The sequence below is a fragment of the Mus pahari genome, chromosome 12, assembly GCF_900095145.1.
Source record: "Mus pahari chromosome 12, PAHARI_EIJ_v1.1, whole genome shotgun sequence".
Lineage (NCBI taxonomy): Eukaryota > Metazoa > Chordata > Mammalia > Rodentia > Muridae > Mus > Mus pahari.
Window position 1 is genome coordinate 21,785,842 of NC_034601.1, and position 26,615 is coordinate 21,812,456.

General features: G+C 39.3%; 1 protein-coding gene across 2 annotated transcripts; it reads right to left on the reverse strand.

The window, feature by feature from the left end:
- Tmem207 (transmembrane protein 207) lies at positions 1–22,992 on the reverse strand. Of its 2 annotated transcripts, XM_021210108.2 has the most exons (5): positions 22,808–22,992; positions 20,923–20,960; positions 12,247–12,291; positions 11,084–11,226; positions 1–1,930 (listed from the first exon to the last, which is right to left on the reverse strand). In XM_021210108.2, exons 1-5 carry the CDS (start codon positions 22,880–22,882, stop codon positions 1,800–1,802), a joined length of 432 nt encoding a protein of 143 aa, XP_021065767.1. In that variant the 5' UTR covers positions 22,883–22,992; the 3' UTR covers positions 1–1,799. The 2 variants fall into 2 exon arrangements, with proteins under 2 accessions (XP_021065767.1, XP_029400591.1); XM_029544731.1 differs by lacking the exon at positions 12,247–12,291 and having other exon boundaries at positions 1,011–1,930.
- Between the last annotated feature and the right edge of the window lie 3,623 nt (positions 22,993–26,615).

Consider the following 26,615-nt stretch of genomic DNA (forward strand, 5'->3'; position numbering starts at 1 on the left):
AAGCTTAAGAGCCAACAACTGTATGAGTTCAAATGAATGCTCCGTTGAAAAAGCAAAACAGGACACATTAAACAGATCACTGGTGGCCAAGAACTAGAATCGAGGAAGAAACCTGGGTAAAGAGAACGAAGATTCTCATGGCAGTGAGTCTGTAAGGTCTCCTGATCATAGTGCTTGATGCCAGAACAAATCCATCAAACCCACAGAATGTACAACAGAGCATTGAGGGGTGATGATGTATCCCTTAGGCTCATCAGACGAAGATTATAGCCTCAGATGAAGTGGGTTATACTATGAGATCCTGTACATGTGTGGGAATATGGAATGTGTTTCTAAATCTTTGAATTGTCAATATTATCAATAGGATACTTGAGAACTAACACAGGCCTAGTACACCAGTTTAGATCTATCACTGGACTCTAGTGAAGACTGACAGTAGTGTGCTATACTAGAATTGTGCTAATAGGAAACCTTCAGAGTCTGGAAATTCTGAAAGTAGGAACTAAAAACCTTTTCAGACAACATATTTATACAAAGTAATACGAACAGAAGGCACAAGTCCTTGACTGGGCTGTAGGAAGTAATTGAGAAAAGACTAGTTAGATTTTAGTTAAATTAATTTGACAATCAAGTGAATATGTCAATGATTTTATGAAGCAAATTCACTACCTCGTGTGAAATCTGGCATGGAATTTTTCTTCTTTTCCCTGACTCTGCCACTGCCAAGGGATACTTGGAAATCTCTCATTGCTACTTCTGTCAGAGTCTTCAAGCTGAAAAAGGCATCTGTTATGGTTTAATCTATGCTCAGCCCAAGGAGTGGCACTAATAGAAGGACTGGTCCTATTGGAGTAGGTGTGGTCTTGTTGGATTAGGTGTGTCACTGTGGGTGTGGGCTTCCTAGCTGCCTGGAAGCCAATTCTGAAAGTAGCCTTCAGATGAAGATGTAGAAGTCTTAGCTCCTGCATCATGCCTGCCTGGGTGTGTCTACGTTCCTGCCTTCATGATAACGGACTGAACCTCTGAACTGTAACCCAGCCCCAATTAAATGTTGTCCTTTATAAGACTTGCCTTGGTCAAGCAGCATCTAAAACAGAATTTCTTCTTATGTTGTTGCAATAAATGCAAATCCTGAGGGACCTGGGAAAGACTGGGCTCTAGAGATCACATTCTGCAAGGACAATGAGATGCTTCGCCCACTCTCCTCCGCACAGCATCATTACCTACAGTTTATATCTTTGGCAATCTTCTGCTTCCAGGTGCACTTTCTCTCTGCTTCAGTGGGGAATGAAACTTCTTGTATTGACTCTTGTGATCTCTCCTCTTCCTTTTCATTTATTTTCCTCTATCAATTTCAAATAGGATTTTCTTCCTCTTCTTTCATTTCAAATTCAACTCAAATATTCTCCCTCTAGCCACACCCAAATCTATGTGTGAGCCACTGTTAAATTATTTATTTTACACTGACTCTCTAGTAGAGGCTGGATGAGGATGGAGATGTCAGGGCATCAAATAATATGATGTGGAAGACAGTGGGAGCCACACCTATTTCTGCCTCCTTAAGAACTAAAATGCCAATGTTATCTAGTCTAAAAGTATAACAAAGCAATGCCCCAGGGACTGCTCACTCACTAAAACACCACGAGGGCCAGTATTTCTTCCTGCCATCCACTTCACTCTTTTGTCTGCTTGCAAGTGTTCCAGACTCTACAGTAGGTATCCAGGAAATTCAACTAAGCCAAAGAGTTGTGCCTAAAAATCACTGTATATACAAATATAGCTACTGCATCTGGATAAAATCAGTTTGCTTTTAGAATTTCTTCATATGGCGGTGGAGGACCCAATGCACCAAAACAGGAAGCAGGGCACAGTTCAGTGTTTTGAGTAGGATGGCAGATTCCAGATGTTGGACTTCCAGTCGTTTCTGCACCTGGAAAACAAAAAGAGCGGGTATCATCTCTCAGGTGACAGACAGTGCATGGAGGAGATGAAATCTGTCCTCTCTTGGATCACTGGAGCAACAGAGATTTATTTGTGCCCTTGAGAAAACCACTTACAGCCACCTTTCTCACCACAATGATAGCTGAGTTAGTGTAAGGAGCAAATTTCCCAGAATGATCAGCTCATGCCATTACTGATGAATCTGCCTGGAAACAGTTACAGTGTAGCAGCTGAAACCAGAAAGAAATGCTCTCTGATGTGAACATGATTCCTCTAAATACTAATGCTGTCTTTGCTGAAGGTCTCCTCAAAGGAAACCCAAGCATCACAAGGAACATTGGGCTGTTATTAAAGCCTGGTGCCATGTTTAGGTTCTCAAAATGCCATAAATACAAATAATGCAGTGTTTCATTGTAGTAAGTAGCAAGCATGCTGAGATAAGTTATAACAAGTTTGCACTTAAAAATGCACACATAATAAAGACATTATAAAGAAAAGCTTTTGAATGAATGTTCTTACAAAAATATTATATATGATACAATAATTCAACAAACATTTCTTTTCCAAAGTTGTAACCTTGAAAGACCTTGAATTTTTTCCAGTGGCTATTTCAGAAATCCATATTTCCTTGAAGGACCATTTTTGAGTCACTGGAAAAAAAAATCAATAGTAATATTTTATAGCCCTCTCTTTTTGCATACTTATTCTTTTATCCTGGGTATTTGTCTAACTCTGAATTTCATTGACATTTTTAATATATTAACTTTAAAGAAAACACAAACATTCCCAAATATTTACATATTGATTATATCTGCTTTTGAATAATAATGGCAAGGTCATTACTCCCCCTTGAAACTGTACAGGCTACAAAGTCAAAATTGTTTCCTCTAGTCCTCTCCTAGAAGAGAGTCACTCATTTTCCTTGAATGCCTCAGACTTGGTTGCATCTGGAAGATTACAAAGAACATACCATAGTTACCAACAGAATTCTGAGTGCTAGACATTAGCTCACTCCTGGAACCCATATACACATTACCAAAAGGATTACTTTGTATGGATGATGAAAACTGAAATGCATTAAATATGTGTCACTTCATTCTCCAGTATTTTTCTTAGAAGAGATTTTTAATTGACCAATCCACCTCCATGCTGTTATTATATTATAATATATCATATTATATTTACTTAGCTCACTTTTCTCTTCTTTAGCAAAAGGATAAGAATGGTGTCTGTCTCTGTAAAAGGAACATTAATTTTCTGAAGAAAGAAACTTAGAAAAAGTTTCTTTTTTCTGAAGAAGAAAATAAAAGGTAAAAAATGCATGTGTAGCATTTGAAGTGAGCCAGGGACATGGCAAAGGATTACCGCTCTTTTGTAGCATCAAATATGGCGTCGTGCTAAGGACATATAGCAACTTAAATCTGTAACATTATCTTCTTATCAATGCAACTTTAATGCTTATACAGTGTTTCATTAGACATGACAAAAATCACTAAGTAAAAATATTGTGAGATAAAAACCTCTTGAAGGACATAAGCTTGGACTGAGGTCGGCTAAGCTGGTGCATGCCTTCACACAGAATTAAAGCTGATTTCCTTACCTCAATAATTACCTCCATACAGAACATGTGCATGAACAGTAGCTATGTTCCTGGTCGACAGCTGATAATGAAGTCAATGCAAATTTAGCACAAACTTAGCCCGCTGCCAGTTTGACCAGTGGCTTGACACATGTATTATTTATGTTAGTTTTCATTGATTTATCCTGCTGACATCAATATTGTGATCTGGGTGGTATGATTCTGACAGTTTGTCCCTGTGGTGAAGAAATAGGATCCCCTACACTACAATTTCCCTGTTGCTTTTATGGTTGTTATGTAAACCATAGGTGTTTTATAGATAAGCTAATTAAACCAATGGTTTTAGAAAACTTTGAAAGTATGGTTAAATACAAGTTCATGGGATTAGAAGTACTGGAGCAAGGGGTTTGTCTATTTGTGTATGCGTTGGTTTATAAGGCATATAGGGAGGTCAGAGGACAATTTGCAGAAGTCACCTCATTCCTGTCCACCATGTGGATCCGCAGAGATTGAACTGGGGTCTTCAGGCTTGTCAGCAATTGCCTTTACGGTACCAAGCCATCTTAGCAGCCTTATGTTTATCTTTTAACATCTTAACTCATTTTAAGTGTATTGGGAAAATCCTATGGCTTTGCCGGAAAACTTGTTGGTTGAAGAACTCATTTCTTATTGAATTTTGTAAAACCCTACAGTCATTAATGAGTTATTGTAGTGAGTCCAGATTTCACATGTGATTGATAATAATTGCAACAGACTTGACTTACTTTATCATACTTTTCATTGCTTTCTTTTCTGTCCTCATTGGAGCACTGGGAAGTGGGGAAGGAGGAAATCTCACTGCCTAGCTCCACCTGGTTTTAAACTTACTCTGTTGCCCAGGCCAAGGTGGAATGTGCAGTTGTCCTGATTATATCTCCGGAGTTCTGGGATTACAGATACGAATCACCATGCCTGCTTATTGTTCCCTGTTTTATCACTCCTTCCTCACATAGAGGAAAGGCTAGAGAGCCTGAACATGAGTCATACACAGTTCTATGGTACGCTAACTGGGAGGCTTCATCTTCAAATGTCTGTTTCTGCATCTCCAGCATGTTGAGAACGGTAGCACCGATTTAAGCAAATGAGAGTGGAGGTATGCACACCTGAAAATGCTGACTCACCTACCATTAGCAGAAATGTGCGAATGAAGTACACTGTCTTCCCTTCCTAGCATGCCCTAGGGTATTTACATGTAGAATGCAAACCATACGAAGAAACGCTAATAGATCCTGTAATAAAAGAATCCAGAGCCACCTACAGGTAGAAAGAGTTGACTATATAAAAGCTTGCTACTTGTCCAGGTCTGCAGTCCTCCTGGCTCTTACCAATGGAGGAAACTCACATTTAATCACTGCTGGCAAAACCACCAGCACTTCTTCTTCTTCCTTTTTTTTTTTTTTCTTCTGAAAAAAGCAATCTGTGAAACTGCAGAACAGGATGGGGGATGGGGTTAGAGAAACTGCATAGCTGGAAGTCGGGATACCTGGGCTATATCAGCCCCGAGGGGCTCAGGCAGAGTGAGCATCCCTGGAGGAAGCAGCGTTGGAGATCCTTATTAGGGATGCAAAATAGACTTCAGAGTAAACTAGCAGTGCTCATTAATGTGTGGACAAACAGAGGTACGGTTGTTTCCTCCCATCTCTTCCAGTGAGTGTTCAGCTCTTACCTAACGCCAGTCTTAACTGTTTTCCATTCACCTCTCAAACCTCCAATTCATTTCCCATCATAGCATTAAATGCTTACTTCCTTATTAAAATGAGCTTCGATTTAGCCTTTCTGCTCTACAGCCTTACTTTCCACTAGGTTACAATTTTACCCCTATTTTTAGTGAATTATTTTTGGTGTTAATACATTGTAAAAGTCACTTGACATTACTTTTCAAACATAAACTAAAACACAATTCAAAAAACTAAAATTATATATATGTGTGTATGTATATATAATTTAAAATAGATAGGTAGGTAGGTAGATAGATAGATAGATAGATAGATAGATGGATAGATAGATGATAGATTAAAATATATAATTTTGAAATCACTGCAATGTCTACTTCACTGTTTTATGAGCCTCATTCTACATTATGGAATGTACTAGCCATAACAGATGGGATCCTTGTACTGCCATTAGTTAAAACTTGCATGGATTCCTTTAAGAAGTGACACACTGTGTGCTATCTTATTCTCCACATTTGTTGGGAAGGGAGAACGGGAAAGGGAATGGGAGTGGAAATGGTTGCAAATCATCTGCACTTTCTCTTGAATTACCAGTTATATTCAAGCTCCCAAAACATTATTAAAATAGCAGGTAACCTTCTGAACCTGACAAGGAGTTCAAGTAAGGTGTCATTTTACTCCTAATTCAAGTGGTGGAGACAAAACAGCTACATAACTCTACTATTAAAGCCTGAGAGAAAGGGGCAAGAGCAAATGAGAAGCTGGCTCACAGCTGATCACACTTAAGAAGACCTAAGGAGCTGAGGGCATATTGTCCTAGTTTGTAGCAGAGCTGGACATGGAAGGCAGTGTAGTGTAGGGATGAGGATGACAAAGAAAGGAAAACTGCCTATGAGAGTCTGACTGGATCCTGGAACAGGAGGTGCACACATAGCTGAACAGAAAGGGGTGGTTTAAAATCTCTATGAAGTGAACCGATGGCCACGAATCTTCATGCATCTCCAATACCAAACTAAGATTCTTGTTCCTTATCTTCTATTTCCTTAACTCCTGACCTTCTTGAATTCCTTCTATTCTCAGGCAACCCTTCCCCTGCTGAGATTCTAAATGAGTTTGCTAATGGCTGCCACAGAAAAGTACCACAAGCTGGGTGTCTTTATCAACAGAATTCTTTCCTCATGATTCTGGAGGAGCTATTCAAGATCTAGAGTTGGCAAGGCTCCTTCCTGTCTTCTGAGACTGCCCTCCTCGGCTTGCAGATGGCCATCTTCCACTTGTGTCTTCACAGCATCTTCTCTCCATTCTGGTCCTGTCTCCATGTTGAACTCCTTTCAGAGGAGTACCAGTCAGACTGTATTAAGATCCTCACTGCTTACATTATTTTAAATGAATTGGCATTCTAAAGGCTTTAACTCCAAAGACTTTCATGTACCGAGGTACTAACCAGTAGGACTTGATAAGATGAACTCAGTGGATACACCACATGGCCCAGAGCAGGATATACCAGAGGGATGATTTCTTCCTTTCCTGTGAATAATGAACTTCACATTGAAAGCCTGAACACAACAGGGATGATGGAGTGCATTAAATGTCAAGGTCTCCTCTATTGGATCTGGTGACCACACAGGGAGGCATCTGACCCTAGAATATCTCATGTAAGTGCAAAGGTCCTAAGAAAGAAGTAGGATCCATTTATCTGAGCACCGAGTCAGCAGAGTACTGTGAAAAGATGCCATTGCTGGACCAGAAGAAGCCCCTCTCGCCTCATGTGTTTGATTGACATCCCAGGGACTTTTCGCAGAGCTAACATCTCATCAGACATTGCTATGACTCTGCTGGGAACACCTTCCCTAAATGTTCCTTATGAGAATGCAGAGCCTTTGCTACTTTTTTCTCTTTCATATTTCTAATCTAATAAATTGGTAACCTAAGCAATGTAATATTGGCAGGAAATGCTACATATATTTAAAAATTGCCTATTTTATATATTTTAGTAATAGCAAAGTTCAGATAGTTTTAGCCTTTAATCATCAGTTAAAATTTTCCTCTTGGCTTTTCATTTTTGAGGGCAATGTCTGCAAGACCCTGAGTGTCACATCTTTGACCCTTCATGTCAAAATAACAGAGCAATTTCAATTAATATATGCAATAAGTAGTGGTATTAAAGTGGAATAACTTTTGAAGAAATAAAGTAAAGGTCCAGGAGTAACTGAGGGTTAACACATCAAATGCATTACATCCATTAAGATGCTTCCAATGACCCACTTTCTACATCCTGGATCCTAGGGTAGGGGAACATCCTCTGTGTGTCAGAAATGGAAGTGAGTCAGGAGCCATAATCTGTATTCTCATAGCTCATCAATGTCACTCAAGCGATTTCTATTTATTCCCCTTTCTTAATAGAGGATGTGTATAAAACTCACACATCAAACTTGCTGTGAGCACATCCTTTGTAAGAGATATGGAGGTAGATATAGTTTGTTTTATCCTTACAGTGTTTTACAGGAACTACAAGATCAGGGAGGGCTCTCCTTTCCTGAGATAGTAAATACTTAAAAAGGAAGCAGATATGTTCAGAGTGTAAATACATAATGAAATTTTCATCTAGTGTAATAATCCAGTGTGGGTCTAGGATGTGAATTGTCTTAAGATAATCTCTGGAATTTCCTTCCTGAGATTATTTGCTAACAATCCCTAGGTTGGTAGAGTTTACCGCTGCCTAAATTGCTCTCCTGTATTTCGTCCTAGCAAACAGACATAAGAATCCCAAGAGGCATGCCTCTAGGTCAACATTGCATTAAAGACTGCCTTCTCAGCAGGGTGAGCAACCTCAGACAGGCTAGGGGAGGAGCAGAAGATGGAGACTGCCTTCTGCCCACTCTTGAGTTGGTAAGAGAAATATAGATAAGAAGAGGCAATTGAGCCTCTGTCCTCCAAGATGCAAGAGATTGAAGAGACATTGCAAGAGGGGTTAACTATTTCTTTACATGCAAGAACCGGAACCTTTAACACTAGGCTTAGGAGAAAGGCTGGGGAATGGCAGGAGTTCAGATCCTAGAATGCAATACCCACTCTCAGATGTGGCCCTTTAAATACGGGAACGTTCATAAGCAGTGCTTCGTATCATGGCATAAGGGAGCTAGGATATGAGTAGTCATATCTGAATTTAAAAGCTACCTACCTTCATTTCATATCAAAGGTCTACTAATATATTGACTAGGAGAGAGAGAGGAGATAGCCCTGAGAGACTGAAGTAGACACTTATGAAATAGTGATAAGATCTGAAAAGTCTCAAATTATTGATTAGAACTTGGTAGTTTTGAAATAAACATTACCTTTTTTAGAAGACAACTTTTTCTTCTCTTTATTCTTTATCTATCAATTTATTATTTATTTATTTATGTTTATAATGACTTCAGCCTAATCAGAGTCTGATTTTAAGGGCCAGGTCTTAGGGCCACCTCTGCATGTTATTGAGACAACGTGTTAGATATAATGTGGTGTTTTGTTTTTTTTTCTGAATCTGCTATTCAGGCAAGTTTAATATCAGGTATGTCATGTAGCAAGTAGAAAAATATTATATAACCATTTCTATAACAACATTCTTTAAAAACTTGCAACCCTATAGTTCAGAAGTAAGATATTTAAAATACAGCAAGCGACTTTTCTTAAGATGTAAGGTAACCTACTGGAAGAGTTTTCCTCACAGAGAGAGAAGGGCCAAAAAATAAGGCTATGCACTCTCCTTTAGAAATAAAAGTTTGCTTGGAAGTGTGAAAATCACATTTTAAAGTAAGTATTTAAATAAAGAAAAAGAGGTCAATATTTCCATGAATATCCCTTTGACAAACATTTTGTTAGGTTTAGTGACCATAAGTTTCTTGATACTATATGAAAAGTGATTTTTATTTTAGGAGAAAGATCTATTTGTTATTGTAGAATTTAATTATCCTTTTCAAACAACAATTTCTTAAATTGATAGTGGCTTATCCTTGTTTGAGTAGTGACTTCAGGCTTGAAAATTTATAGAAAATAAGAATCACTAAATATTTTTCTTTTAAATATAATTTTGTTAATTCTTTGAAAATTCGTTCATGTGTAAATGATCATAGTTACTCCAACAACTTCTGGAAACTATTTCCAGGTCCATCCCCACCTCCCACCTTTCCCAGGTCCACCCCTACCTCCCACCCATTCCCAGGTCTACCTCCACCTTCTACCCATTCCCAGGTCTACCTCCACCTTCCACCCATTCCCAGGTCTATCTCCACCTCCCACCCATTCCCAGGTCCATCCCCATCTCCCTACTATTCCCAGGTCCACCTCTACCTCCCACCCATTCCCAGGTCCATCCCCACCTCCCACCATTCCCAGGTCCATCCCCACCTCCCACCATTCCCAGGTCCACCTCCATCTCCCACCCATTCCGAGGTCCATCCCCACCTCCCATCCATTCCCAGGTCTATCCCCCACCTCCCACCATTCCCAGGTTCACCCTTTCCTCCCTACCTTCTCTGGATTTCCTGTACTCCTTATTTTTAATAACCCACCAAGTCTTATTTCTGACCCATTGGTAGAGAGCATCCATTGGAGCATGGTTGGCCTACCAGGAGCCATAACTTTAAGTAAAATTTACTCTACCATCCTGCAGAAGCCATTAGTTGTCAGTAGCTCCTCATCTAGGAATGAGATCCTGCGTACCTCTCCCCTTTCCATGCTGGAATGTTTACTGGCTTGACAGTGTGAAGACAGCCACTGCTGCCCTGGATTCCTCAGTGCAGCACCCTGTCATCTCTAGAAGACACTGTTTTGTGCCAGTTCTCCTTGGCTTCTTGCTCTTACAGTCTTTTGGCCCTCTCTTCTGCCATGTTCCATGAGCATTGTGAAGGGTCAGGGTAGTGGTATACATGTCCCTTTTGCGGCTGAACGCACCATAGACCCTTAATACTATATTTGGAAGTTAATGTCTCTTAAGTTTTCGTTTTCTATTAACTTAGTTGTTTGCTTCTCTGTTTTAGATATTGAAAATTCCACACTGGCTCAAGTTTCTAAAAGGTAGCTAAGTTAATTTTTATCAAGAACTCTTTGGTCAGCTGTGTGATAACATACTACCAGGCTGGGAGAAATCTCGCCATCTCTAGATAAAGGGACAATGCTTACAGGTGAAGAAATGACAGCCAGCTACAGCCACACAGAAACGGTCAAGTGTTTTTTTCCACTCTGTTACAGATAAAACTGACTGCTTCCACTAACTCTCCCCTCCCCCTTTTCTTCCCTGTGTGAAAACTGGAAAATGATGACCAGGCTATAAATTTTGGATAGAACAGATAGGATGGGTGCTGGCCGAATCAGGACTCCTTAGAGGTTTTTCAGAGGAAGTACATCAGGGCTGTCTTGTGTCCAATCCTTATGGTTTCAGACTCTCCATTGGCAGCTGTTACTTCAGAAAACGTGGTTCAGTGCTACTTGTGATGAGTTAAATGGGTTGGCAAAGGCTTAGTAATTACGACTCTAACTACAGGGTAGGAAAGAGTGATATCAAAGCGAAGAGACACTCTTCTAAACTATAAGCTCTCCCACTCATTTGGAGTGTTTACCTCCGCACATTTCTATTCCACTGTTGATTGAACACACTGCTTAGGCTCTTTTATCATTCTCTGAGATGAGTCCGTGAGGCATATGTTCCTTCTGCGGTCTCTTTTCTTTTCAGACTTGATCTTGTACGCTCTCTCTTTAATACATACCTTTGAGTCTCCTAATAGTTACGCATTTTCTAAGTGTGTAGATCTGCCTCCACATGATAGTTTATCCCGATTTCGTAGGGGAACCCGGAAGAATGTCAACAACTCACCATAAACGGGGTCCAAGTCTCCAACAGCAAAAACAGCCATGGTCCGCCTGGGAGGATCGATTCTGCACCTTTTCAGCCAGCACTGCAGACAGAAAAGCACGACTCCACAAAGGAGAACCACTAAGAAAATCAGCAGGAAGAACCTGGCACCAAAAGTAAGAGAGGAGAAGTGAGGTGGAGCATGTAGGAGTTCAAGTGTCTGTCACTGTCTGGGAAGTACACAGGGTCTCAGCTATGCTTAAGCAAAGGAATGCAAACAGGAATGTCAAGTTCTTGGAGGAGGAATCCGCTATCACCCTGCATTGCCAGTGTCTTCAGAAAGGGCTAGTGCTGATAGCTGGTAGCAGTAATTTGTTCCTTGAAAACTGGAGGGTTAATGTAAAAGTGAAGTCAGTCTTTCCTTCTCATCTTCTTTTCCTCTTTGTTTTCTTCTTCTTTTAATCAACATTCTATTTATTTGATCAATTAGTATTTAAACAAATATACCTGTGTGAGATATTCGGGTTAAGGATTCAAGATACAGAACATAGTGTCTCTGCCTTTGAGAAATTAAACATTTTATTAACAGAATTGTTAATGTTAATTTTGGAAAATACACAAGCTTGGATTTGGGAGTTAGAAGAACTGTTTTAAATTTGCTGGAGGAATATCTCATTAAAGACACATTTGGCTATGTTGCATGGCTTTTACAACCAGAAGTGGAAGAATCATTTAGAAAGTTTTCATGTGGGGATAATTATTTTATCATTAACAAACTCTAGCTATAGAATACATTCTGAGTCTTAAAAACAATACATTCTTCATCATAAGAGGCACTTAGCAAACACTGCCCTGAAACTGGTATTTCTGTAGCTATTGACTCATACACACCCAGTTTTCCTTCAGCTGTGTTTCCCCAGGATGCCGATGCTAGTCTTAAACCACTCACTCATCAGCTTGTAAAGAAAGAGACTATAGAGTGTGAAGATCTGAATTGGGCAGGTATATCATACCTGTGTCCCCAAGGTTCAGTGTTCCTCGTGGGGGTAGGGAGAAAAATGACAGAGACAGGAGAGAATGTCTGTAATGAGACAAAATTTGATGGACACGGCTGTTTCATGTGTGTGGGTGAAGTGTGGATATACACCCACATGTTTTATAAAACAGTTTGAAGAGAGCCTTACCAGAAATACCGGCCGTCAGGATATCGCTCATCATAATTTACACACCTAGTCATACAGAAAGAGCAATAAGTGTCTAATTTTAGACAACTAAAGACTATTCTTTTGGGCCTTCAACTTTATACTCAATTATACTCCAATTTCCCAGACTACCCACCTACTCACTCTCCTACAGATCAGTTCCCAATATACAAAGAAATATTGACCCTATCTCTACATCATTCAAGGTACAAAGAAGACAAGTAGACTTACACTAGATGTGTAAATAAAATTTTTCATGGTGATAGCTTTGATTGTAGAAGTAGATATTCTGAAGCACGGAGAGTTTAGTGAGGAACACTTTAAGGACAAAATGTCAGAAGCACCCCACCATTCTCATTCTGCCTTTTCAGCTGTCCAGATGGAGCCCTTTATGATGCAAATTCTCCAAGGTGGGACTAACTTCTTTTTTCTTTTTCAATTTTATTATTATTATTATTATTATTATTATTATTATTATTATTATTATTGTTATTGTTATTATTATTTTAAATGTTTTTTATTTGATATTTTCTTTATTTACATTTCAAATGCTATCCCGAAAGTTCCCCATACCCCTCCCCCCGCCCCTGCTCCCCTACCCACCCACTCCCACTACTTGGCCCTGGCATTCCCCTGTGCTGGGTCATACAAAGTTTGCAAATCCAAGGGGCCTCTCTTCCCCCAATGATGGCCGATTAGGCCATCTTCTGCTACATATGCAGCTAGAGACACGAGCTCAGGGGGTACTCGTTAGTTCATATTGTTGTTCCACCTACAGGGTTGCAGCCCCCTTCAGCTCCTTGGGTACATTCTCTAGCTCCTCCATTGGGGGCCCTGTGCTCCACCCAATAGCTGACTGTGAACATCCACTTCTGTGTTTGCTGGGCACTGGCATAGGCTCACAAGTGGCCGGTATATCAGGGTCCCTTCAGCAGAATCTTGCTGGCATGTGCATTAGTATCTGGGTTTGGTGGCTGATGATGGGGTGGATCCCCGGATGGGAGTCTCTGGATAGTCCATCCTTTCATCTTAGCTCTAAATTTTGTCTCTGTACTTATATCCTTTCATGAGTATTTTGTTCCTTATTCTAAGGAGGAATGAAGTATCCACACGAAGGTCTTCCTTCTTGGTTTTCTTGTGTTTTGCAAATTGTATCTTGGGTATTCTAAGTTTCTGGGCTAATATCCGCTTAGCAATACCTCTTCTGGGCATATACCCAGAAGATCTTCCAACTGGTAATAAGGACACATGCTCCACTATGTTCATAGCAGCCTTATTTATAATAGTCAGAAGCTGGAAAGAACCCAGATGTTCCCTCATTAGAGGCATGAATACAGAAAATGTGGTACATTTACACAATGGAGTACTACTCAGCTATTAAAAACAATGAACTTATGAAGTTTTTGGGCAAATGGATATATCTGGAGGATATCATCCTTAGTGAGGTAACCCAATCACAAAAGAAGCCACTAGATATGCACTCACTGATAAGTGGGACTAACTTCTAACATGTGAACATACACGTGTTGTTCAACTCAGAGTTGGTACCAGGGATGAGGGTATTACAGTAATTGACCTGACCATGCTTTTGTTTGGAAGAGTGTAGATATTGAGACTTTGAATTTAGAAATCAGTGGAATGCTTTAAGTGTGACTTAATAGGCTATTCTAGAAAGAATATGGAAGACTTTGTTGTCAAGTGTGATTTAAACTGTGCAGACTTGGTCCAATTGGAGCAGAATTTCAGCATGTGGCTTAGAGACTGTTTTATGGCATTTTGGTGAATAATGTGGTTGCTTTTTGACCTTGTCTGTGCTGGGAGGCATAGTATGCTGAAAGTAGAGGATCTTCCTTCAGAACTCGCTACATCAACACTGTCATGGCGTCCTAGAAGGACACGATGGTACTGGTCACTAGAGCCTGGTCAGCTTTGGAAACGGAGATATTTATAGTCATGCTATCTTCAGGCAACCTTAAAGTGATGCTGGGCACATTATAGCTTGACAGCATTTATAATGTATGGCTCCCCGCTCTCTTCAGGAGGTGGTGCACTAGGTGTTCCAGGGCAGTCAGAAGTAATATCTGGCACATCATTCATGTTTTTTAATTTATTTGTTTGTATTTGACTTTTTGTTTTGTGCCCAAAAAAAGACGAAAAATTCTTTTACTCTAACAAAATCTGATTTAGCTTTCATTTTTTGAGCTTTGGATTTGGGGTATGTTTTTATTTGGGGGTACCTTCAGAAGCTAGCAGTGTTCATAAACACACGTGGCTAAGAGAAAACTGGACACTGGAGTGGAACATTAGAAAGGATTCTAAGGAAATTGAACATCAGAGGAGGAGCTTGAAAATAACCAATGACAAGTCTTGTAAGGCACATGGTGTCATTGTCACCAATTCTGAGGACTGAGCCCAGGTGCTAATGCCTGTACAGTGAACATTTTACCTGCTGAGCCCAGAGAATGAGTACTAAGATCAAATAGTCAAACCATCTGGTTTATGCAGGAACCATTGGACAAGTAAGGGGCTTCATTGTTCTTGTGGAGACTCATCTGAGGTAGTGTAATACTTTTATAATTTGAAATTATCTGTCTATCTATCTATCTATACACATACACATATATGACTTTTGTAGTCTTGTGTGTGCAGGGGGGTATATGATAAAATTCTGAAGTACTAAAATGAACAGCCTCAAAAACATAGTATGCTAATTAAACTCTATGAACAAACAAGGAACTCTTGTTTTTAGATCCGTGACCTCTAAGCTCTTGGCTAAGCATATGGAGTAGTTCATCTTCAAATAGAAATCTCTGCTAGTATCCTTTTCCATTTATGATGGTCCATATAATGTAAAGTCAACCACAAATATTGAGTACCTCATTTTGTTTGTTATTTGAAACTGTTGAGTCATTTAACACAGATTTCAGGGTTAACACATACCCAACCTCATTTTGTTTTCTCCTTCTGAGGCCTGTGCACCCCCTTGTGGAGGTTCTGTGCATTTCATTCTGATCATCCACACTTGAGATCCAGAGTATGAGGGACATCAGAATTGAAGAATTCAGGAAGAACCTACAGAGCTATTCAGGAGCAAGTCTTAAGCTAGAAGATGGGTCTTCTGACTAGAGGGGTATCCTTCCTTATTCCTGGATTCCAGCTCTTTCTCAAACTGTATTTTTTCAAAAGTAACTTTTGAGTTCTTAAATAAACTCAAACAACATTATAATGGCTCCAATTTTAAATGCAATATTCTCAAAGTAGAGAAAGGTGATAATAAAGTTATCATTGAATAATAGTCAGGCTAGGATGCTGATGTTAGTCTTAAACTGGCTATCAATCAAGTTAAAAAGAAAAAAGAGTTCAGTGTTCAAGTTTAACTATGGTAGCTATATCATACTGGCTCAGGGAGCATCATGGAACCTGGAGGGCAGGCAGAAAAGAACAAGATCAATACAAGTATGGTGGAGCATACTTGTAGTCCCAGCACTCAGAAGGCAGAGGCAGATGGATCTCTGAGTTTGAGGTCAGTTTGGTCCACACAGTGAGTTCCAGAACAGCCTGGTCTACACAGAGAAACTGTCTTGAAAAACCAACCAACAAACTAAAACCAAAAGACCAAAGCCAAACCAACCAAACAACAACAACAAAAAGGATATAAGAGCTAGAAGGAGTGAGCATCGGTGATGTAATTGACAGATGTAATGTCATGTCCTTGCCAGAAATGGCAGTGGGATACATGAACTCCCAATGACTGGGACCACATGGACAAAACCTGCAGAATATCAAAAACACAAATACCCAGCTTGGGTAGGCAATGAGCTCATGAGTCCCACACTGTGTGAGAAACTATTGACAGTTGCTAATTTCTGTTTTCTTCACTAGAAAGGAAGAGCTACTTTTCTTGAAGCATGCAAGCTCTGGGAGACAGTTCACTCTCTAGGCAATAAAAGCCCACACCCACGCACATACAGGCAGCACTAACTCAACTCACTGGGTATGAAAGAGCCAGAGAAACCACAAGGGGGGGGTCAAGAAGTGTTAGAAGCTGGGAGAGGAAAGGTGGGAGAAGAGTTGACAGGGTAGGTTGGATTCAAACACATTTCATGCATGTATGAATGCTAAAGAGAGATTACCTAGGCCCCCCTCACATATGCAGCTGATGTGCAGCTTGTTCTTCATGCAGATCCTGCAACAAAGGGAGCAGGGGCTGTCCATGACTCTGCTGCCTTTCTAAGGATCCCTAACTGGGCTGCCTTGTCTGGCCTCAGTGATAAAGGGTGTGCATAGTCTTGCAGTAATTTGATGTAGAGTGGGTTGGCACCCAGAGGGGGCCTCCCCCTTCTTAGAGGAAAGGGACAGGGGTGGGACCAGGGAAGGGGCCATGTGAGGGGGGAGATTGGGGGAAGGAGGGGCTGAGATTAGGATGTAAAGTTAATATATAATTAAAATTTTTTAATTTAAAATTTCTAAGTAAAAAGGAAAAGATGTAGAAAAAAACAAGAGTTACTAGATTTTAAGATTTAAGGCAACACTTGAAATGGTTAGAAGTCTCTACAAGTAGATGTCAAAGGAAATACACTGTACACTGGAGCCCCTAGGCTGTTTTTCATTTGGATGTTGTGGAATGAGTCCCGCTTTCACAGATGGCTAGACTGACCCTTACTGTTCCCCCCTGTGCTGTAAATCTATGAGCTGAAGTTGCAAATTTGTTCATACGGTGACTTCAAGAAGCAACCTGGAGAGCTCCTGGCTCCTGGGCTGCTCCTCTGTTTCCATCATCCAGTGTTTCCCAATGCAGAAAATGTTCTGGACCAGGTGCCTAGCTGCACATGAAATATTTCACGTGCAAACATCAGGGACATCAAGAGGAAGCCTGTTATTCTGCTTCTCTGTAAAACTGAGAAAACCCAGTTACAGGTAAAATGATGTGTATGGCATAGCTTTTTATTTATTTATTTATTTATTTATTTGTTTGTTTGTTTTTTGTGGAAGGCACAAGAGAGTAAATAGAATTGAACTAGCAATGGCCTCTTGTCCCTTAGCACCCTGGGATACTGCAACTGGGAATGGCGTGCTCTATATCTCCGAATGGAGTATATACCCAGAACTCTGTTCCAAGATGCTTTGAAGAAATGCTGGAAAGGAATTAAGAAGCAAGTTCAGGGAGAGTATCTGAAAAGAAAATAGGCAAAAAGTGATATCAGTTTGCTGACTGAATGCTGGAAATCTGGCATTTCTCAGTGTGGCTGATCTCTGGTTCAGGCCTCCTCTTCCCTGCAGTTAACAGAACGGGGGAAAGAAAGCCATGTGGAGAGGAATAGATGGAGGAGCATTGCTCACCTACGGTACAACTGTTCCTTGTACAGAAGAAGCCTGAAGAAAATTCTGCTAACAGGAGAAACAACATCTTCATAATATTCTTAGAATAAATGAAATAACAAATTCCATGGGATATGCTCTTTTAAACAATCGTTTCTTAACACAAGCCAATGTGCGATTCAGCTGTAACAATTTGGAAGTGTGAGAGGAGCAAATCATGCCATCTAGAACTTGACTGTAGATTGCATGCTCTCTACAAAAAGCACTGACTGCTTATCCCTCAGATATTTCACCAAGGGTACAAGAAATTGAATTAAAAGTTGATATGAATACACCCTTTTGGTAAAAATACTGAACACTGTATTCTCAGTTCTGGGTACAAGTCTAAGTTTTGTCTGTTATTTGCTTCCCTGTGTTATTTAGTTATGTCTTTACATTCAATGGCAGGGTCTCTCTTCTTACTTCAGGATGGCCTTGAACTGGTTATATAGAGCAATTGCTCTTAACTTGAGATCTTTATGCCTCAGCCTTCCCTCAGTGTTCCGAGATTATAAGCATGTACCAGCACACCTTGACCTTTCCCAAATATTCAACAAGATGTTCAACCCACTGAACCAAACAGATTATGGACATCTCATTAGAAAATCTATTCTGGAAATTAATTTACAAAGTCATTTATATTTATATATCATATTCATATTTTGTTAATTACTATGTACTCTTTGACAGTGTAATTGGTTATTTATAAGGAGAGGAGTAAATTAAAAGTATAACTAATTAAAATGAAAGGGGGCTGCAATATGTTTTATTTAACACAATCAATATTAATATATAGATTATATATAAAGCAGAACAATATATTATTTACATTAACTATTACACAAAAATCCATGTAGAAATACAAAGAGTAATTCAAACCAAATGGCAAAATTATCCAGTGGTTAAAGCAAATTTAAGAGGAACTAATAGTAGATCATTTTATAATGTACAAAACTGCTTGTGAAAATCTTGAAACATCGTTGATATACAAAAAAACTTGGCTGCTAGTTAACCAGAATGCATTTCATTTAACCATGCCTTCACCAGAATGAGCCTGCCCCACCTCCTTCCAGTTATTGTCTCTCCTGTACTCTCTGGCATCCAACCATAGGTCTTTTTCTTTGTTTGCACATGAACTTTGGACCAGTTGTTTCTCTCTTATTTTTTTTTTTAATTTCCAAAGAATATTTAGAGTTAACCATGTCTATGGATCTTTTTCACTAGTGGAATTATGTTGTGGGAAATATTAAAAAAGAACCGCCAAGTTCCCACGCTCCGTCCAGCTACTCTGTCCGCCAGCTCTCTAGTGGCTCCTAAGTTCCCTTCACTGCCATGACAGCACCCACACAACTGTCCGCCCTGCGATCAGCTGCCACAATACCCAGCAACCCAGTAGAAACAAAACTCTAGAAGCTAACAAGTCAGATTTATATATCAATAAATTCTCAATTCACAAGATGCCAATACAATAATTTCAGTAACAATCGATAAGGATAAAAGCTGACCATCTAGATCAAATTATCCCAGTTAGTCTATCCTTTATGATATCATAACCACCCGTGGCTATTTAAAACTACACGGGATCAGGATCTTCTTCCTGCCCATCTGCCTCCATTTTGGCTTCTCCTCCTCTCTCTGTGTCACTCTCTGTCCCTACAACTCTTTGCTCCACCTCCCCTTTCCCTGTCCAATCACAGGCCTCCTGCTGCATTAATATTTCAATTTAATTGAACAGGGAAAATTCTGAGACAGATTTGTGTTACTCTTTCAACAAAAAAACAAAAACAAAAACAAACAAACAAAAAAAAAGGTCTCAGATCAAAGGAATAATTCTAAATTAATTCTCCAGTATGTGCAGATCGACAAAGAGATTCTTGTTTGGATATGGGATGTTTGTTTTTTCCTAAAATAGCACATCTTTTATTATCGACTCATGCGGCTAACACCATCTTGAGCATGGCATTGTTGTCTATCTTCAGTGGATTTACTTTTTTTATATTATTTCCCTTGAATATCAGGCACTTTTTTGTATTCTCTACCTTCCTTTCCTACTATTTTGAATACTAGATGAGGCGATTTTTGTTTTAAATATTTACTCAGCAGAAAATAAATGAAGGTAAATATAACAGACACAGAGATGTAAAATGGTTTACCAAACAAAGCTCATACCTAACCATCAGTTAACGCCATGCTATGGACTGATGATCTCCCTCTTTTTCAAAGGCCCTTTAGCATCAAGGGAAAGCAGTAGCCCGGAAGCTCTATTAGGCTTCCCAGTTCCATCCTTCTGTGTTGCAATGATTGGATAGCAGAGTCAACACTTAAGGCTCAGCCCAGCCATCTGTGTATTCTATGTCAAAGGCAGAAAATAAGGAGACTAGATGTGGTCAGCCTTGAAGTCTGGAGGCCAGTAAACATTACGAAGAATCACTCAGTCATGGCGCCCAAGAGATAGGACAACAGTGGATCCAAAAATTAATGCAACGAAGCAACAATGAAGGGGCATGCAGACCTGAAAGAGCAACACATCCTAAAGACACTGTCACCAAGAGGATCTGAAACTGTGAATGGTTCCAGCGCTGAGGACAGCTCGATCTTTGCCAGCTCCTGCTTCAGAAGCACTGCCCATGGACAAGGCTGGGAGAGTCTGAGGCAATGATAATTGAAAACAGCTGGCTGGCAGAGGACCCCACCTAGAGTGCAATGCTTGGCAGAAGAGCTTTCCTGACACTTGTGCTCAGTCACACTGCATTACAGTTCCCATTCATCATCATCAGCGTTATTAATGGCACCTCCTCATCTCCTGAATAGAATTCTGAGAACCATTAAGTCTCAAAAAGTAATGAAATGAATCAATTATTCACACAATTCGCATCTGACGCCCTTTGAAATGCACACCTAATGCAGGATAAAATGTGGCCTCATTTAGTTATATTTGAAAATGAACTGCTTTGAAACTATTCATTGAATCACCATACTTATCAGTTTGGGGGCAAAGGAAGAGAACTTTACAGTTCTTTTGTGCCAAAACAACTATGGAAACCTCATAGGAGAAGAAACCAAAAGAAGCAAAAGGTCTTGAGATCCATTAGCTCCTGCGTTATTCAATAAAGTTATCACAATGACAATTACCTTTCCTGATTTTTTTTGTTGTTGTTGTTTGTTCTGTTTTGTTTTGTTTTTAGAAATCATGAATTTTTTAAAAATGATTATCTTTAGGGCTTTAAAATGACTTGAGTCTGCTGATTTTTTGAATTTTTCAAATGCTAAATAAAAACGGAATATTTTTTACTTACTTACATTTCATTTTCTTCACAGGATAGATCCGAGAGCACTCGCTGAAACACATATTTAGAACAATAAAATTCAAGCACTGTATTTGTCTAATCCTTTAATGAAAATAGTGCCTGGAGACAGTGTGATTTTACATGTTCTCTCTCTCTCTCTCTCTCTCTCTCTCTCTCTCTCTCTCTCTCTCTCTCTCTCTCTCTCNNNCTCTCTCTCTCTCTCTCAATTAAAAGCTTTGCAGCATCGGTTTTTGTTGATACCCAGAGTTTTAATTGAAAAAAAAGTCTCTGGTTAGATTCTTAAATTCATCAGGAGTAGGAAATCTACTGAAATTCCTCTTTATACTACAGGAGATGGATTTGAACAGTATAATGTTTTCTCTACAGACTTTCCTTGATCTAGAGAGTCATTGGGACCCTTGAATTTCTTTGTTTTCTCATTTATGTGAGAAGCAAGAGGGTCATTATTTAGGTATTATTTTCATGTTAAAGAAAAGCATTCCCAGTCAATGGAAACAGAACTCAATCCTATAACTTTCAATAGTCGTTAAATATACATGTAAAGGGAGTACTTTTAATTACTGAAGTAAATTTATGATCACATGATATTCCTGTTTGGGGGAAAAATAAAATAAAACCTTTTATTTATCAAAGAAGAAAAAGAAGTAACCTTTGAGAGGTCCAAACTCCTCAGCAATCTAACAAAACTATCTTAGTTCTAGGTGATGAACGTTAGAGGCTACAGCATTTCACACCCATAATCACAAGAAAAGAGGTGTTTCTTTTTAGATACTGCTTTTGTATGCCACTTTCTCTCTGTGAATTGACACTCCCTTGTACAATGAGACACTCAAACATCACTTAATGTAACACTGAGGCTTGGTAAGGTCACTTGAAGCATGTATTTTTCCAGACTATCACATGTAAATATAAGTACAAATAAATTGTTACAAATTTCAAGTGATAGGTTTGGGGTTTTTGTATTTAATATGTGCATTCCCCTTGATCTTAAATGTACCTTTTTTTAGCACCTAGTATTTATGCCATATGGAGCAATGGATTGGCCCATCAGAGAGCACGATAATGAACAATTTATAAGCACAGAAAATGAGTTGTATTCTCTTTTGCTAAAATGCTGCAAAGAGATTTGCATACTAACCGGGAGGGAAATGAGCATTCAAATTCTGTCTATAAAGAAACTTTGTTTATGATGAGATGTAAACCATTTGGGATCTAGCTTAACAGATAAAACAAATTAAGCCAGCCTTTCCCTTTCAAGTCACTTCCCAGTCTTCTCCGTCTGTAGTGCCCTTGTAAGGAGTGTGTGGTATCTCATCATCACCTCCAAAGGGCCAATGCATTAGCTGCCAATCCCCCAGGTTGTTATGAAATAGAGAAAGGAGGTCTTAATATGCTGCACCCTTCGATCTCTCAGATGCCTTGCATTCAAGTAACAGACATACAAGGATGCCATTATTGGTTACAAAAAGATGCCACCACAGACTAGCCACTTAAATGGCTCTGTCTGTAGCAGTCATCACTGAAAAAGCTGTCAAGAATGCAGGGAGTTGCAGAGATTGGTAAACATTTTCTAAATTAGTACAGCCCTGGTGTTTTTGTGTCGATAGTATTTCTGTGTTTGAAAGCACTGCAAAGTATCACAAAATAAAGTGTACATTTGCATTATGAATTTCAACAGCATTGAAGCTAGTAACAAAGAAATGAGACTTGAGGCCATGGATGTACTGGTTTTCATTTTTGGCGAATAACTAATATAAATCATGGGGTGCTGGTAAAAGAATCCTTTCCATGCAGTCGTTAAATCACACAAAGGACAAATTCTCAGTATATCAACCCCAAAGAGACCTCCAAAAGCTCCTAAAAACACCAATGATTACCTGGAATAGTGGCATACACAGGCATCCCGTAGTTAGGATTTTGGAAGCAACACGGAAAGGACTGGATCTTGACATGCTAAAAAGAAAGATGTACTCAGATCCTGTGGCTTACTCACTCTAATTAACTCTCTCGGAATATATTAGCTGCTCTATGCTATGTATCCTGCTGCAGTGTGCATTAATGATGGAGTATGTGACCAAGAAAGGGCATCCAGGGACGGAATGTTAGCTGCATGCTCACAAGTAATAGGAGCTCAAGGAGTTTAAGGTCAGAACCCAGGGACTGTTTGTCAAGGCTTTTAAATGCTGACCTGCAAAGCCAGTTGGCTGTTTGAACAACTTTCAGTATTCAAGTACATATTTTATTCCAGGGAACATGTGAGGGTTTTCTTTCTTTCTTCTTTTTATTTATTTATTGTTTAAATAACATCTTGTTCTGTAAACATTAATTCAATCTTCTATGCTTTGTAGACCATCTTTGCTCTTCTTTTCCTACATATCATTTTGAGTAGGAGGTTGTCCTCAGCCTTGAGTCTCCAGTGATCAGATTAGCAAATTTAAAATTTAAAAATACAGTGGGAACGGGTAGATATGCAAATATTTCCTTTCATATATAACTAAAAACACTAGAAGTTAATTACTGGAAAATATCTACTAAATTAAAAAGCACCCTTTGGCCACAGCTTTACTTTTCTTGAATATATCTATATCTTTATATTGCTTAAATCTATAAATGATACGTATAATAATTTGCAGCGCTGCTCACTAAAACACCAAATGTCCATCAACACGATCAAATACCAAATGGCTACATCCATGCAGCAGAATAGGAGGAGGCTGTTATGATTATTTCCATGAATTGCTAAATATGAGGACAGACACAGAGAGTGATGCAGAAAATGCTTTTAGAATTATTTTTAAATACAAGGAACAAATGATAGAAGTCAGCCTATAGCATGTTACTTTTTTATTATTATTATAAAAAAGGAAGGCTAGTTAGTGGGTTTTTTTTACTGTGTAAAATATGCTGCTATGCTTGTATGTGTACAGAATATGACATAGATTGTCAAAAGTAACTGTAAAAGAGAACTGGAGACTAAGAAAAGAAGTGTGTAAGGGGAAAGTTTTACTATCAGTTTCTTGTCTGGTTGCTACATGTACATTTTGTCTATATGTCGCTCAAATGTTTTATGCATTCACATTTAAAGGGACAAATTTGAAATCAAATATCTAGAGTTCAGATCATGGTGCAACCTAGATCCCACAGTAGTTTACCAAATTCAATTTTAATAATTATATAGGAACCCATTTATGATCACATACATAGATTACTCCGGAAACAAAGCTCCAGCTCGGAACTTGGATTTAAAGCTTCTGGATTATTTGCACTGGGTCTGGACAGGCGAAGCAGGCTCAGTGACAGCCATGGTCTGTTTAGTATGCAGACACAGACACAGCCATGAATTTCAAAGCAGAGGAAGGGCTCAGTGCCAACACCAACAGGAGAAAAGTGAGCCAAGCCTACAGTATTATTTGCGCCTCAGACAGCCTCCATTTTGAGTGTCTTTGAAGCCTGTAATTAAACAGAATGAAAAATAGGCTTTTCACTGGTGAACTTATTTATTAGTCGGTCAGAAGCCTGACTTCCGTCAGTGAAGTCAATGATCTTAAGAATTTCTGGGAAGGAAGGGAAGGCCAGATGATGAGAAAAGAGATGGAATGGAAACAGGGGCTCAATGCTTGGGTTAGCCTTAGAAACTGGCAGAATGACCAACAAAATAGGAGGAATAAGTAATTCTTGTCTAATGGTACATGACTGTGCAGCAGGGGGCTAGCTAGAGGCATAGTGACTGAATGGAATACAGTCTTCCAGCACAGAGATGTTGCGAGTACCACTGCTCCATCTCTGCTGACATTAAAACCATGCTCGTAACTCCTTTTATCTCCCTTCTCTGTGAGACTCTTGATGTCTGCATGGTCCAGGGATGGACCATGATTCTTTCTCTGTGTATTTCCTCACAACATCAGCACAGGTAGGTGGCCGTGAGGAAAAATGGTGATGATGAAAGACAGTTGTCCTGAATTCTTCTTAGACATTCTATTTGAAGGTAATTGGAGTGACACTTGTTATTTTAAGAACCAGAATGGAGCTTGTATCTCTTTTTAATCCGATTTCCCTAGTGGCCCCATCTTTCATAATAATAATTTGTGGTACCACAACTATGGAACTCACTGGAACAGAATAACCATTCACAGGTTTTTTTTTTTTCTTTACTATTTATGCTGTATCATTAAAGCATCTCTCTAACTGTGCTTATGAGTGTGGACATGTGTTAGTGAAGTAATCACAGGGAACTCTAGTTGAACATGGACAATTGATTTTGCTACTAATGAGGTCACTTAGGTTCATATGCACTCACATTTGCATATAAGGATCCGAGGAAGCAAAGCTCTCAAGAATGGGAAAGAAGGAAAGGAGGACAAATGTCGTTATTGTAAAAACGGAGGAAATTGTGCCCTTTGGAATTCTCAAGTGCTTGTATGGTGAGCCTTAGATCTTTAAGTTTGTAACAAGAGCACAAGCACACAGACATTTGTCTGTTCAGTTGTTTTGATTTGTCCAGGCCTTCTCTTTGCTAGGGAAAAAGAAGCACACCAAAATGGACGGAGACTATTGACTGTGAAAAACCATTGCTCGATTCTGAGCCTAGCAAAATCCCAAATTCCCTGAAGCTCAAAAGTCATATTGATGTTTGTTGTTAAAGGTCATAGAATCCCAGCTGATCAAAGGGAGCGTGGGACCAAAATTCAAAGGATCATGTGGGAATAAATAAAAGGTATGAGTGCATGTCGCATGAATAAAGTAAGGTCCAGACAACCAGAAAAGAGGCGTCAACTATTTATTTTCTTCATGGGAAGTGGGGCAGTAGAGCAAGGTTCTAGGAGTTGAGAGACCTCAGAGGAAGTCACCACTAACCATTGATGTAACAGTGAAGCGGTTATGTATCTTTTGATGGGATGCTTCATCAACTTGTCAGTCAATCTTTCAGTCTCCTTCCAATTTTAGCAGGCATGTTGCTTAAGCAAGGACCGAAAGAGTTATTAATCTTTGGGGTTAGCTTTTACTTTCTTTCAATATTCCTGTTATTCCCATGCCTTATAAAAGAACTGGTTTCTTGCTTTGGTTTCATGTTTTTGTTTGTTTGTTTTGGGAATATACCTCTTCATGTATCAACATGACTGACTCCCTGGCCTCTTTTGTTGTGGTACTATATTATCTGCTAACATTTTCTCGTTGCTCTCGGTGACATGGCAATGATGTGCCAGCCAATAATCCTGATTCTTTCTGTGATCCTTATTTTCCAGAAACACTAAATCATAATACTCAATGGGTGACCATTCTTTCTTGTTTTTCTCCACTCTCTGGAATAGAAACGTGACAAGTAAAGGAATGTTTTCTTATTTTACTCAGTGTATCTGGAGTACCTAGAACATAGCAGACACTCAAAAAATATCTGGTGATAAGTTTAAATACTTGGTTAATTATCATGGAATTTCCTAGAAATTCTGAGAAAAGGAGAAGATATCCTACTCGTGTGATATAACATTCCAGCTGATGTGAGAGGGCCAAAGGGAACTTTAACTCTACTTAAAGATGTTGAAATTTTATGACACTAAAGCTATATAAATATGAGAAGATGTCAGGCAGATCAAACTGAAGTGCAGTGGAGAACAGAGCATTAGGCTGCTATGAAGGGAAAACAGGTAGATGAGTCAAAGAGAAGCTCAGGGACACTGTGTGTCCACT